General features: G+C 35.9%; 2 protein-coding genes across 3 annotated transcripts in view; both read left to right on the top strand.

Moving 5' to 3' along the window:
• The first annotated feature begins 208 nt into the window (after positions 1 to 208).
• Positions 209 to 4,384, top strand: rpl29 (ribosomal protein L29). Its single transcript, XM_038291057.1, has 4 exons — positions 209 to 312; positions 735 to 787; positions 870 to 934; positions 4,224 to 4,384. Exons 2-4 carry the CDS (start codon positions 751 to 753, stop codon positions 4,314 to 4,316), a joined length of 195 nt encoding a protein of 64 aa, XP_038146985.1. The 5' UTR covers positions 209 to 312; positions 735 to 750; the 3' UTR covers positions 4,317 to 4,384.
• Positions 4,385 to 7,716: 3,332 nt separating this feature from the next.
• iars1 (isoleucyl-tRNA synthetase 1) overlaps positions 7,717 to 14,181 on the top strand; it is a 71,109-nt gene continuing 64,644 nt past the window's right edge. The window contains exons 1-7 of one of the 2 annotated variants that reach the window (XM_038290728.1): positions 7,717 to 7,790; positions 8,303 to 8,426; positions 9,214 to 9,370; positions 9,489 to 9,608; positions 9,711 to 9,793; positions 11,639 to 11,756; positions 12,889 to 13,036. In XM_038290728.1, coding sequence (XP_038146656.1) covers positions 8,308 to 8,426; positions 9,214 to 9,370; positions 9,489 to 9,608; positions 9,711 to 9,793; positions 11,639 to 11,756; positions 12,889 to 13,036 — 745 coding nt within the window. In that variant the 5' untranslated portion in view covers positions 7,717 to 7,790; positions 8,303 to 8,307. Of the gene's footprint in view, positions 7,795 to 8,302; positions 8,427 to 9,213; positions 9,371 to 9,488; positions 9,609 to 9,710; positions 9,794 to 11,638; positions 11,757 to 12,888; positions 13,037 to 14,181 lie in introns of both variants that reach the window. The other variant, XM_038290804.1, reaches the window with a different exon arrangement.

Below are 14,181 nucleotides of genomic sequence, written 5' to 3'. Positions count from 1 at the left end.
TTGATATTTGTGAGTGACACGTTATTTACATTTAGATGGGAAATTAAGAGGCTAAGAACATTGTGATCTTTTTTTCTTTGGTTCATAAAGGGCCTCACTTCAATAGCCTTAACATGTTTGTGTTTTTATTGTGGCTGAGAGCGACACCATGTGGTTCATTGGAGTTCTTTGTTATACTGTAAATCACCAGAAGGTGGCAGTGGGCTGTAACCTACGACAACTTTCGACATACTTCCTCTCTTGATTCTTCTTCTTTTCCTCTGCCCCTGCAAACTATCTTTCTCTTCCGGTTGTCGCCTGATCGTGTGGCAGGTATTAGTTTTTCCCGTTGTTTTTTGAGCTAATCAGAATCTTCATCCATCTGCGTCTGTCTTAAGCGCCACATAATAAATGTTCTAGTGTTTAGTTTTGTTTTTTGTTTATAATAGCTTAATGGCAGTATTGCCTGGGTTTTAGCCGTAATAAGAGCAAAATTATACATGAATAGCCCCAACATCAGTGCAGCTTATCGGCAGTCTTCCGGTAGCTCACTGTATCTCTCACAGCTGGGTCATATTGAATTACTTTATATTCTTCTTTTTTTCTTCGTCTAAACATATTTAGACCACTCTAGTATAACAGTCGTGTTGTTGGTTAACCATCTGACCCGGGCTAACTTGTTAGCATTAGTAATTAGCATCGTTTTTCTCGACCGGTGACAAACTGATTCAGGTTTTGCTTCATTCGTTTCACAGATAAACTAAAGTTGAAATGGCAAAGTCCAAGAACCACACAACTCACAACCAATGTAAGTTATTATACCCCCAGTTATTTGAAAGTCTACCATGTTCATTTTAAGGAGAAGTCCTCATCCTTTTCTGTTTTCACAGCTCGCAAATGGCACAGAAACGGCATCAAGAAGCCCAGATCTCAGCGCTATGAGTCTTTGAAGGGGGTATGTATTTAAAAATGCAGGCCTTTGTCTTTAGGTTGCAAGATTCTACCCTCAGATTTGTTTTTATGTTGTTGGAGGTTAATTATTTAACCATAATAATCTTTTGATAGCAAAAAGAGGCAGTGAAATTGAATTCAATTGCATGAATTCCTAAAAAAATTAAGTCAAGTCCAGTTTATTTTTTCAAATTGATTAAATAGTGGCCCTATTACATTTCACCCGATCACTGATGCCATACCTTCTCCTCTGAGATTACTGTATATTATCATTTGACTGTATTTAAAAGTTTGTATGCATCCCTTTAACAATTAGACAGCTCACATTAATCCACACGAGTGCATTACTGTCATTTAAATATAGCAGATTTGGCCACAACAGCTAATATTCAGGTATTGTCTCATGGCAGGTTGATGGTAAACAAATTGTGATCCTCATGGGCAACAGTTTTTCTTTTATATACTGTTTTGTATTATAAATTCTAGAAAAAATCTTTACTAAACTGCAACGCTTAGCTGTTCTAACCTCTTTTAATCCGGTAATACGTTTTGTGGTAGAAAAAGTGTACTATTAATTATCGACACTGAATATTTTGCCTTAAAAGCAAACGGCATCTCCATTTTTTTTATCTTCACATGAGGCTTTTTATTTAATTTTCGCAAAGAGAGATGAGCAGTTTCTTTGATGGAAATGTAATATTGTACTATATATCTTAAAATGGATTGTCTGTAAAACAAAGTTTAAGGCTAAACTTAATCAACAAGCTCTAACAAGACTTGTTTTTAACCTGCAGCAGGTGTAGGATGAAAGACGGTCTAATAGACAGTAATAAACCCTAATCTGCATAATTTTTCTGTCCATCCAAGATTTTTAAGAGAAACCAAATGTAAATCCTGACGTGTTTCTGGATGCTTGACAGTGAAAAACATGGTATTTTGACGTTAAATATATCCTCATTAGTGATAGTTGATAGTATCTCCCTGTTTCTTAATACTGTTGTAATGTTTAAAACAAGTTAAAATAATCTTTTAATTCCAGATAGCTTCCACATAAAATGGCGAAGGTTATCGTGGTTAGTAGTAGAAGTATATATTAAATGAGGGGTCCTTTGCGATTCTAAAGCACTTTAAAAATGGTCGCTTTGGATATGCGTGTGCTGTCACTAGGAATCCCATTCAACAGTAGCCTCTAGCCCGGTTGTCTCTTTGTGGTTTGCCGCGCCAGCTGGAAGGCAGTTTTCATGTACGTACTCCAAACTGCAGGCACCAGGATAATAAAGCGGACGTTTTTTGCCAGCAGATTTCAGCATTTTAAGTTAATTTAGGCATTAATAAACTGTTTAAGTGGAGGGATCATAGTGATCTGTATCATCTATATCTGTATCATGTGTCTGTCTCCCTGCCAGCTCCCAGATCAGCTTCTCTGATTGGTTTATGTGCGCAAAAGTAAAATTTTTCCAACTGCAGCTGCGTTTACAGCGTGTACCTCGTGTCTGATGCTAAAATGCTTGTGAAGCGCTGCACCTGCTGCCTCTTCCCGCTGGTGCCGTTTCCCCAGCGGGCTTCCTTTTCTGCCACCTCTACCCATTTTAGTGCCCTGATTACCTGAGGGGGGGATCCTCAGCTTTCCTGCTGTGGTTTCTATAGTTAAAGATGGTGACATGGCTGGCAGCCTGGTCACGGTTCTGTTTTTTTTCTCCGTCGGTTTCTCACACTGATTACCCGGTGCTCCTGCCAGAGTTCCACAATGCTGTCTCACCTAACCCTCTGTTGTCTAGGTGATTCGTCCCCCCAATGCAGGACAGCAGGGCCCCGAATGGGGTCACGGATAGGCAGAAGTGATGATAAACGCGACTACAGATGTAGTATTCCCCATACTGGTTCCATCTCTGGGAATCTGGTGAACCTAGTAAAAACATAGCCAGTTAAATTCGTGTTATGATGAGGTGAAATAAAAGATAAGCTGACTCCATGACGAAGAGGCTTTCGAGTTTGCGTTTCGTGCAAAATGCATCCCCTGGCCAGGGCGAAAATCGAGGCAAGCAAAGGCAGACAAAACTGGCTAAATTTTTGCAGGATTCGTGTTGACTGTTTGCGCACCTTTAGAAGTTGTTTGGTGCTAATTTGCATATTTGGTCACGCTTTGGTTTATCTGTACAAGAGGAAATTATTTGACAGTGACTTAAAAAACCTCTAAATGTTTTTAAGGGTAAGCTGTTTAAAATAATCTGCGCTGCAAAAACAATCTACAACAGAGTAACAAATTCTTAAAATAAGTGTATTTAGCCTTAATTTGAGTAGGTAAATAAGATGATCTGCCAATGGAGTGAATAGTTTCCCCTTAAATTAATATGATCAGATATTATGCACTTTAAATCATTAATTGCAGTTGTTTTTTTCTTTATGTAAATTATCTTATTCCATTGGCAATGTGTCCCACCTACCTGCTCAATTCAACAAAAGATGCACTTATTTTAAGAAAAGGTGATTTACTTAGATTTACAGTTTTAGCAGTATCAAGTACTCATTGATATTTTATCTGACTTCAAACTACAGAACATTAGTTCAACTTCTGAACTGTTGGCAGATGTTGATGTCTGTGAATTAAATGTTGGACTGTCATTGACTTTCCACGTATACTATATTTGTCCAGCTGGATGGACTTTCACTGTCCTTAATTACACTGTTTCCTAACCCTGTTCCTCTGGCCTTACAGTCCAGTTTATTTTTCTGCTTCTTTTGTGCTGCAAAAGCCTGTTAATAACTCATTCATTTAGCTTAGCTAAATTGCAACAGGGAAACAATACTAAATCTAATCTAAAATTCTGAACCAAATGCAGTTCTATTCTACATTATGAGGATACTTTTTCCAATGACCATGTAGCTCTTAGATCCTAATGAGTATATCAGATGTTGGATAGACCTAATTGGACTAAAGCTTGAAAAATCTTACATCAAGCTGAACAAGACTATATTTACTAAATTATTTGCTTTAAGGTTCTAAAGAGCTGCAGGTTGTTTTTCTTATAGGTGTAAGAAAGTCACTAAGTACCATTATGAATTAATCCATTTCAAACAGTTTCCGTTGTTCATTTCTGGTGGAGCTGGTATGGAAACATGAAATGTGTACAAATTTGCAGGCAAATTTTGACCAATTCTGAACTACATCAAAATTTCATGATTCTGTGCATATTTTGCAATAAAAGAATTTGTTCCTTTGTGTTAAATTAGTTTTTTTAAGGATGTACTATTTGGTGCAGCTGCTAACTCCTTTTAACCTTTCTGTTTTGCAGGTGGACCCCAAGTTCCTAAGGAACATGCGTTTTGCAAAGAAGCATAATAAGAAGGGTCTGAAGGCGGCGCGGAAAGCAGCTGCTCAGAAATGATCTGTTTGCTTCCCCTTTGTCATCTTTTCACAAACACCAACATAATAAAGCAATGCTTTGTTAACTAAGGGATTCCTTTCTGTTTTGTTCCATGTGTATTCTCTCTCTGTATATTAGCTGTTTGTTTTTTTTACATCAAAACAGAAACACTTTGGAGGTTAAAATGAAGAAAACTAATGTTCCTTTTTTTTCTCCACTCCAGTTCAATTCTAAATTTAATAATTTTGGTTATTTGCAGCATTAAAAACTGTCTATATCCTTTTCTTTTCTCAGAAGTAGTTGCAATCTTTCAAGTAAATTTTTTTTAACATTTTATAAAGAACCAATAGTTCCATAGTCTCCTAAACACACAACGCAACTTGGTTGAACTTTTCAAAGTATTCTAAAAGTCACATTTTGTAGTCGCTCATGAAAAGTTTGAATTGTGTCCAGATTTTGTGTAGGTTATTGAAAGTTTGATGCAATTCCAGTTTTTATCCTTGGATCTCCATTTGAAATGTCTTCATTTAATCAAATCTGAATTTAGAGTTTAGTCTTAATACATAAACATACAGTATTGGTAAATTTCCATCCAATAGTAGTTCGTATTGCTTAGCAACAGCAAGTTCACAACAGTCATTAGTGATGGAGCTAAAACTGACGTCTGAATAACTTAGATAAGGGGTGCCAAACCCATTTTCTAAGGTCACTTGTCCATCATAGTAAAAGAGCTTCAGCTGTATGAATTAAACTTGGATTTAATTTACAGTTCTGGTTGTAAAAACAAAAACTGCTCCCATTTACATTGTAGTTTTAGTCTCTACACTTTAAAGAGCCTTTTCAGACTCCAGATGCTTTGTCTTTGACATGATTAAGAGAGAACACTAGGAGAGAAGGCATTCAAATCATTGAAGCCTTTAAAGAGCATGTACCTTAAATTAATTATTTGCATAGGGTTGAATGAAAATGTTTTTCTCCAGCACCATCGTTGCTCTACGCAGAATGCAGCTGTGAAATGGCTTAACTGGAAACCAGCAGGGAATGTCCCTTAGTATTCAGGGACATTTGATGATGGTTCTTGACATGAATTAAAGGTTTTACAGTCAATTTAGTTTGATATGCATTTGATCTCAACACACTTTTAAGAGAACATTAAAATCATGCAGACAGATTAAACATTTTTCTGTTTAAAATAAATCCAGCTTATGGAATCCTGTCACTGACTTAACAGGAATAGTGCCTGCTAGTGACAAGAGTTTGCACTATATCAGCAGACAGAAGGAAACAAAAGGAATATAGAGATGCTGATCTTTAAATACTTTGTGTTAGATAAGGTAATGGTAAACTAGCTTTATAGGTGACTGTCTAGGAATGAAAAAAATTTAGATCTGCATCAGTTTTCATATGAAAAAGGGAAAAGAAAGCATTAATTACAGTAAAAGACTATCCAATGAATATTTCTAGGAGAGAAACAGGAATTAAACCTGAAAAACACTTTAGATTATAGAGTGAAAATGGCTAAAACAATCTGCTTTAAAAATGTTCTTCATGCCAGGAGGGAGATGCCCCTCAAGTGGTTCCAAGTTCTGCTCTTAGGTTTCCATTTCGTGATGAGTACCTAGAAATACCTCCAGAGAGAGCTGCCTGGAAGATATGCTGACCAACCTTTACTAAAACCTTTTAATGTGTAGAGACTGACACGCCTCTTAAAGCCTACTTATTCCACTTAATTATGAAAAGAAATATAAAGTGGAATACAGACCTTCTCATCTGTAAAAAAAATAACCAAGCTACCAAATGCATAAAGGTCATTTCAGCAGCATGTAATGTGTTGCCCATGTTTTTTTTTTTTTTTTTTTTTTGTAACAAAAGGTTAAAAATATTGAAGTTTCTGTGCTATAGATAGCATTTTCTGCTGTCGATCTCAAGGGCATGTATTAAATCGAATGACAAAACTAAAGTAGAAAATATGCAACATAAATCTTTTCAAGAATATTGAATTGTGATCATTTGTTCTGCAACAGTTTATAGGAGTATGTTATGGAGGACCCGAACAGGAGAGTTACTGAGAAAGAAAAACATCCACTTCAAATGTAACATCAAATCAATTCACTTGATTTATATAGTGCCAAATTCACAACACATGTTATCTCAAGGCACTTTACAATTCAACCAGATCATACAATCAAATTCATACAAAGTTTTTTATCTAAGGAAAACCAGTTGATTGCATTGACTCAAATACAATCCCTCACACTAAGCATGCTTGTAGCGACAGTGGAGAGGAAAAACTCCCTTTTAACAGGAAGAAACCTCCAGCAGAACCAGGCTCAGTGTGAGCGCCCATCTGCCGAGGCCGACTGGGGTTCAAGGAGACAGAAGCAGAGACACAAAAAGCAGCTGTAAAATCATACTATTATAAATTGTGTAGCAGATTTTAAATTAAATAATCAAAGAGGAATTTTAAACTGTGTTCATCAATTATTAAATACTGCAATTAGAAAATGTATTCATGAATACTAACTCTAAGTTTTTTCAACCAAATGTGGCAGCCTAACCACTGAGAGAGCTGGATACATCTGAGGAGCAACTCTGATTGGTTTAAATGGTTTTCATGGTCAAAGAAAAGGTAAATCGAGAGGGTAAAGTAAAAAGAAAATGCAACTTCAGAAATTATATAAAAAATGCAAAGTGAAAAAGAAAATTGAAATGGAAAAAGCAATTAGCTTTTTAAATGTGTGTTTAGGAACTATATTATCGGATTTATGAATTGTGGTTTTGAAATCTCCATTTAGAATTAGGATTTGAAAATATATTTCCAATTCACAGTTCTTAAGATTAAAAAATACAATTTACATGTATATCGTCATTGACTTTTAATTAATTCCTCATACTGGCCATCTATGTAGTGACAGTGATGAACTTCCCTTTGAGTCTCCCTTTTGACAGAAAACAAACCAGAATAGCCAAACTAAATGTGAAAGGCCATATGCAGCCTCCAACACACAAGAGAGAACTGTTGTAGGAATACTTTCTATGTTAAAGTATGTAAAGGCAGACTAGCTTCATAGGTAATTTTATCCAGAAAAGAAACAATTAAGCAGATTAGCTCTGAGCCAGCCATCAGGTCAAAAGGGTGAAAACAATGTTATTTTTATATTTGATTTGAAATAAAGTAGGTAGGTAGTCTCAGCTTTGAAAATCTGAAACTGAGACTTAATGACTGAAGCATAATTTTTCTTATATGGATTATTGTCCGTTTTTATTCTATGTCACACTACATTAACCTTTCCTAAAACACAAGAAGTTACATCTTAGTTGTTTTTGTGTTTTTTCAATAAATGGGATCGTTTATTTCACTCAATTTGAGGGTCTTACAAATAGGGTTAGACGTTTTATTTTGAAACAGCCAACCAGACCGTCTGTCGTCACTTCCGTCCGAGCTGACTCTAGCTTGCATCATTTCTCGTGTCTCGGCAGCCGGTTGCAGTACATGTGAGTGTGTGCTTTCGAACTAAAATAACTTTTTATGTAATTTTTTTTATTGTTCCGCCATTTCTGTAAAATATAGGGATTTAAAAGCAACATTTAACAAACTTTACGGATACTTTAAATGCAAACTGACCAACTGAGTTTCTACCTGCTAGCTTAGCCTGCTAGCTTAAAACAAGGATGTGCCAATCCTGTGAGCTGTATAATCCAGAAAGTGGTTTATTAAATTGGTATAAATAAGGACATTATTGGACTAAATACTTAGAAATGCTTAACCACAAAATGCAAATATAAAGAGTTTGGATTAAATGCTCTTTTTAGCATGAAATGTCAGAACTGAAAGAATTAGTGGCTGATGTAAAACAAACACCTGCTTACTCGTCATTAGTTGTCAAGAGAAGGACTTGAACCTGACATGGCTCTATTGACTGATGTCAATATGTAAATAACAATACTCTCACATTGGCTTTGTCTTCACATACTTATTAGCGCTGTTTCTTTAAATGTGTGGACAGACGCCATGGTGCAGCCAGTACCTGAATCCATCAACTTTCCTTCTGAGGAGGAGAAGATCCTGCAACTTTGGCAAGAAAGGGACTGTTTCCAGGAATGCCTCAAGCAGTCCAAGAACAGACCCAGGTAAGTGTTTGTTTGCTTGTTAGTGATCAAAATTATGTTTCTCTGCTTGTCATATTATGTTTGTTCTTTTGGGTTTATATAAATCAGAAAAGAACCAAAGCAGACAGATTTAGGCTTTAGAGTAAACGAAATATTATGGCCTTGAATTTTTTTTTTTTTTAACATTTGTAAATGTTGAACAGACTTTTACAATTGAAAGCTTTTTGTGCATTTGACAGTAAGAAAACAAGCTAAACATTGAAATTGTTCATAGGTCTCTAATCATGTTTGACTGAAGGAAATCTAAAACTTAACCTTGTCATTTGTGGTTCCACTCACTGCTATAGTATTTTTTTCTTCAAGGATAAAAAAAATAATAATGAGGTTGCTTGATGACAGTTTATTGAAGGTTTTTGGAAGAATTTTGTGGCTGATTTTTTTATTTATTTATTTATTTTTGGGGTAGATTTCGTAAAGGTTAATTCGATTATGAACTTTGTTTTGGCTTTTTGAGTCTGTCATTTTGTTATTACAGAATTTCTTTTTTTGTTCCTTTTGATTATCATAGATGTAGATAAAATCAAAAAACAAATAATTTGATCATAACATCTATTCATTTTTTTTTATTCAAATCCATTATTGAATAAAAATTCCACAAAATGTGGAAACTTCAAACAAAACAAAAACATTTTGTTTTGTTTGAAGTTTGAACTGCCAATAACCATTTACGATTTATTTGTCCTGGAGCTCAGCTTTATCCATAATATTACTAATAGAAATGGTAATTTTTTCCCCATCACCTGACCAGGTACACCTTTTATGATGGCCCTCCTTTCGCCACCGGTCTGCCGCACTACGGTCACATCCTAGCCGGTACCATCAAGGACATTGTTACTCGCTTTGCCCATCAGAGTGGCTTCCATGTGGACCGGCGCTTTGGCTGGGATTGCCATGGCCTGCCTGTGGTGAGATATTATTCCCTATCTTTGTCATAAAAAACAAAAACAAAAAAGAAACTGCTGCTAGTTGTAATATCTGAAAAGTAAATTTTTTTTTTTTTTTTTATTCTTCATCCTACTATAGGAATATGAAATCGACAAAACCTTGGGGATCAAAGGACCTGACGATGTGGCCAAGATGGGCATCACTGAGTACAACAGGCAGTGCCGAAACATTGTTATGAGATACTCTCATGAGTGGGAGGTGTGTGTAAAAAAAAAAAAAAAAATAAAAAAAAAAAAATACTTAACATGGAGTTAGTCTTAAATGTAAGGTATAAACCATTGGCTTCATCATTTCCATTAGACCTCAGTGAAAAGAATGGGCCGATGGATTGACTTCAAGAATGACTACAAGACTCTTTACCCGTGGTTCATGGAGACCGTCTGGTATGGATTTCTTAAACTCTTAAAATTTTCTGAATAATATATATACATTCATTTAAAAAGACTTAAACTTGATGTTTTATTTAAAGGAACATGTAATTTTAACATTAAAGTGGAATCCGCTTATAGTATCACTTTGGTCCAGAGCCAATTTGAACACTATAGGCGGTAGATTACTAAAACCGAATTCACTATTATGTCCCTTATTTTTTATGCAGAATATCATCTAAATGCCATTTGTATGGTTTTTCAATGAGAAAAATGAAATGAAATGGATAGCTTCCGCATTTACTGAATTTTATTACAGTACCATGCAAGTTTAATTACAGTATACTGTGCTGTGCGCCGACATAACTCTGGTAGCCTACGTAACTTATTATGTGCTGTGCGTTGGCTCTGTTGTGCTGCTGCTGCATTTTTTTTTAACATGTCTGAAAATAACATTTTAAACAGTTACATAGAACAACAACATAGAACATAACTGCATAGGCTACAGAAAATTAAACCAAACTACCTCTGTTTTGTGTTGTGGGTCTGTTGCACTGCATTAAGAAATCACTTAACATATTTATCCATAGTTCCCAGTCCTACACTGAGTTCACTACTTTTTCAAAATGATGTAAAAGGTCAAAGTTTTTTAAACCAACATGCAGGAGACCAGTCTTTAAAATGCAAACTGCATTCCTCATCTCAGCTCCGGAAGGGAAAACGGTCTCTGCATCTTCATCCACCTCCTCCTCCTTGTTGCGCGCAGCACTGGGACCCACACCAAAGCGTTCTTGTACGTCCGAGCTTGTTAGGCAGAAGCAGACGCCCATAAAGGAATCATGGGAGTAAAAAAATAAAATAACTAGGCTACACGTAAATTTAAAATTATTTTTGCAGATGATAACTTTCATAAAAAGGCCAAAAATTAACATTATAAGCGGATTCCTTGATTACTATAAACAAATAATTTAAACAGAATTTGTATAGAAATTATTCTATCCCAAGTCTTTTTTATCTATATAAGTGGTTGATAACTATAGCCAATAACTATATACTAACCACCACCAGATTCCACTGTATTTAATTCTTAAAAATCTTGTTACTGAAAATATAACTTTTCCTATATCTAATGGTTTTGCTTTTGCATCCGTGATGTGAAAAGCTCAGTCCTTTTCTATCAAACCATTGGATAAAACTCCAAATTAGTAAATCGACCTAAACTGTCTGAAAATAATCAGGATTGGTTATGATTATAGCAACACAATACAAAAAAACAACAATGCAATGTAGTATCATTGCTGTTACATTAATAATAAGACTGGTGACATTAGAAAAATGCTTACGATTCCTCTGACGTTATGCTTCCTCAGCTCTTTGCAATCTTTAACCTCTTTCAGCTGAGCAGGTTCTTAACAATGTGCTATATGTTATTGCAAAGCTAGGATTGGATTCACAATAGTGTGAAGATACAAAATAATAATTTTATAGTTAAGATTTTAAATGTTGTCACTCAACTTTAAACCTAGAGGTGTTATACATAGAAATTATGTAGATAGGGCTTGTAATTGGTAATGGAATTAATAGCTAGAAAAATAACTTGAGAAAAAGAAGTTAAACTAAAAGTCTGTTCACATGTAGAGTTTGATTTAATTTGGAATTTTAATGCGTCATTTAGGCTACATCCTTAATTCCTCAGTACATCTAGAAGACCCCATAGCATCAAAGTAAATATATTTTCATCAACTGTTATAGAATAGCTCAAAATGAGTTTTTAAGGATTACAGAAACACAAAATCCAACATGTTGCACATTTTTTAAAAACTTTTTTTAAATCATATTTTTTTTCCTTCTTTTTTTTAGGTGGGTGTTTAAACAGCTGTACGACAAGGGTCTGGTATATCAGGGGGTTAAGGTCATGCCTTACTCCACTGCCTGCAACACCCCCCTCTCCAACTTTGAGTCAAATCAGAACTACAAGGTGGGCTCAAGTTGGGATTCATTTTCAAACTAGTGTATTTTCTGCATTCAATGTAATGATATCATGTTTTTATTTCTCCCTTTTCTCTGCGATGGGACAGCTTCAGTTGTATCAGGCTGTAATATCTAATCAACATTTTCTTTTTTCAATATTTTAATGTTCAAAGTTTGCATGACATTTGAATGGAAACACAGCTAGGAAGAGCTTTACATGCAATCTGTTTTTTTGGATGTTGGTGTTGCCTTGTAAGCAAATAATTCCAATTCTTTAAATTCATTATCTCAGTTAAATATAGCTTCTAGAAAATGCCTTTAGTAGGTCTGTCCATTAAAGAGTTTAGCTTGTTAGGTTTTTTGCCTTCAAAAATGAAACTGAAAAGTTTTCTAGCTTTTTTTTTTTTTTTCATACTAAAAGATATTCAGACTACACTCCGCTCAATACAAGGTTGTAGTTCTAAACAACGAAGCACTGCCAATGTCTTAAAGTCCATATTTATTTTTTTAGTAAATGACAAAGAAAGATGTAACGGCAGAACCTATAGATTATAGCATGCACTTAAACCATTAGATTGATTCCTTTTAAGAGTTTCTCTACACTCTTTATATGTTTGGAGTTGCTTACACTTAGACATAGACTCAATCTTATATATCCTTTGGGATTGCGCCTCCAGGGAAATTCTGGTTCCAGTAGCTTATATAGAGTACAAAGAATTAAATCAAGCTGCCATTAAAGATAAAAATACAGCAGACAATATAAAAGAGTGTATATAGTACAAAAAAGTATAAAAAAGTTATAATGTCCTGGAATATGTTTCCCTTAGATATAAAAATATCTTCACAGTAGAGAGATGGGGGTAGACATAGTACTTGACATGGATTATTGCGCTTGCACTGCAGAGATGTACTGACCTTATAAAATACCTAAAGAATTACCTATGCTGCACAGTAGTTGGCTTGTGTTATTGCACAGTAAGAGAGTAGAATATTTCACATGAGTGAAATAGCTATATGGATTGTCTGAGCATTATAAAATTATGCTCTGTTGAAAATGATAAGTGTCATGTGATTTGTACAATCCTATATTGTAATTTTAGTGACAACCAGAATTTATCTTTTTTTGCTTTTAATTTCAGGATGTCCAAGATCCCTCTGTGATTGTCAATTTCCCTTTGGTTGAGAGTGAGAACATCTCTTTGATCGCTTGGACAACCACACCTTGGACCCTGCCCAGTAACCTGGCCCTCTGTGTCAACCCAGAGTTCCTGTATGTCCAGGTTAAAGGTGAGAGGGAAAACTTGATATAACTGAGCAGGACTAAGAACCTCTTTACTAGTTCTGTATTTCAGATGCTTTGGTTTAAACACATGGCACACATGATAATGGACAAGTTGAGGTTTAGGTTACCTTAATTAAATACCAGTGCTTTAGCAGAAAAAAATTGTAACCAAGGTTTCTCCTAAGGCCCAAAATGGCTAAGAATCTTTATCACACCGAGCCCAAAAACAACCCCAACTTATAACTAAAGGATGGAAAAAGGGAAACAACAGGTGCAGCAGCAGGACAACACTATACAGGGCTGTCAAAGCCAGAAGACCCAAACATCAAGTAAAAGAAAAGTGAAAATGGGAGAGCTAAAACCAAACAAAAGGCTAAGGCTGGCAAAAGCTAAAATACAAGACAGGCTGAGGCATGCTTCTATGACCAACAGCACCGAAAACCATCTTGGTGCGTGCACTGGCCAGACACGCCCCTAAGAGCGAGCGATAGAGGGGAGAACACACCCAAAATGCAGCTTGTTTGGAGACTGTCTGAGGAGAAAATTTCAAAAAAAAAATATTCAGTTTAAATATATATATCAGAAAAAAAAAAATATATATATACCGTATTTTCACGACTATAAGGCGCACATAAACGTCTCTTTTTCCCCTCAAAATGTGCGGTGCGCCCTATGGTGCGGTGCGCCCTATGTGTGTTGTAACTGCGACTTTTGAGACCACCTCATTGATGAGATGATGAAAGAGTGGCTGAATGTAAGGAGACCAGGTGGTTTTTTTTCCACTCATCACCATCGCTGTTAATCTGACTCCATGCGTGCCCATCTCACAGCTGATGTGAAAAACATGGTGAAACAAATTAATGCTGTGCTCGCTGTGAACCGGACGCAGCAGGTGCAGCAGAAGCAGCGAATTTACATGCAAAGTCAACGGTTGACGAGCGTATAGACGAAGCAAAAGGTCCCGCAGCGCGTTTTGAGTAGCAGGCGCAGCGAGTCGGGAGCGCGCCGCCCATGCGCTGCTGCTGCTCGAGATGGAAAAATTGAAGTTTTGCTGCTGGAAGCGCCGCATCAACGAATCAGAGAAGCTGATCTGGGAGCTGACAGCGAGACAGACACATCGCTCTGATGACATATGATATAAAAGCAAATG

Source organism: Cyprinodon tularosa, unplaced genomic scaffold (genome assembly GCF_016077235.1).
Source record: "Cyprinodon tularosa strain WSP-4 unplaced genomic scaffold, ASM1607723v1 ctg10, whole genome shotgun sequence".
Lineage (NCBI taxonomy): Eukaryota > Metazoa > Chordata > Actinopteri > Cyprinodontiformes > Cyprinodontidae > Cyprinodon > Cyprinodon tularosa.
Note: the sequence above shows the minus strand (reverse complement) of the source record. Positions and strands in the feature narration are given on the sequence as shown.

What these genes read in the sequence shown, in the direction of transcription:
- rpl29 (XM_038291057.1), top strand. Translation starts at nt 751, where the DNA reads ATGGCAAAGTCCAAGAACCACACAACTCACAACCAAT. An exon ending in CCACACAACTCACAACCAAT is followed by an intron (nt 788 to 869) that starts GTAAGTTATTAT and finishes CTGTTTTCACAG; the next exon opens with CTCGCAAATGGCACAGAAAC. An exon ending in GCTATGAGTCTTTGAAGGGG is followed by an intron (nt 935 to 4,223) that starts GTATGTATTTAA and finishes TCTGTTTTGCAG; the next exon opens with GTGGACCCCAAGTTCCTAAG.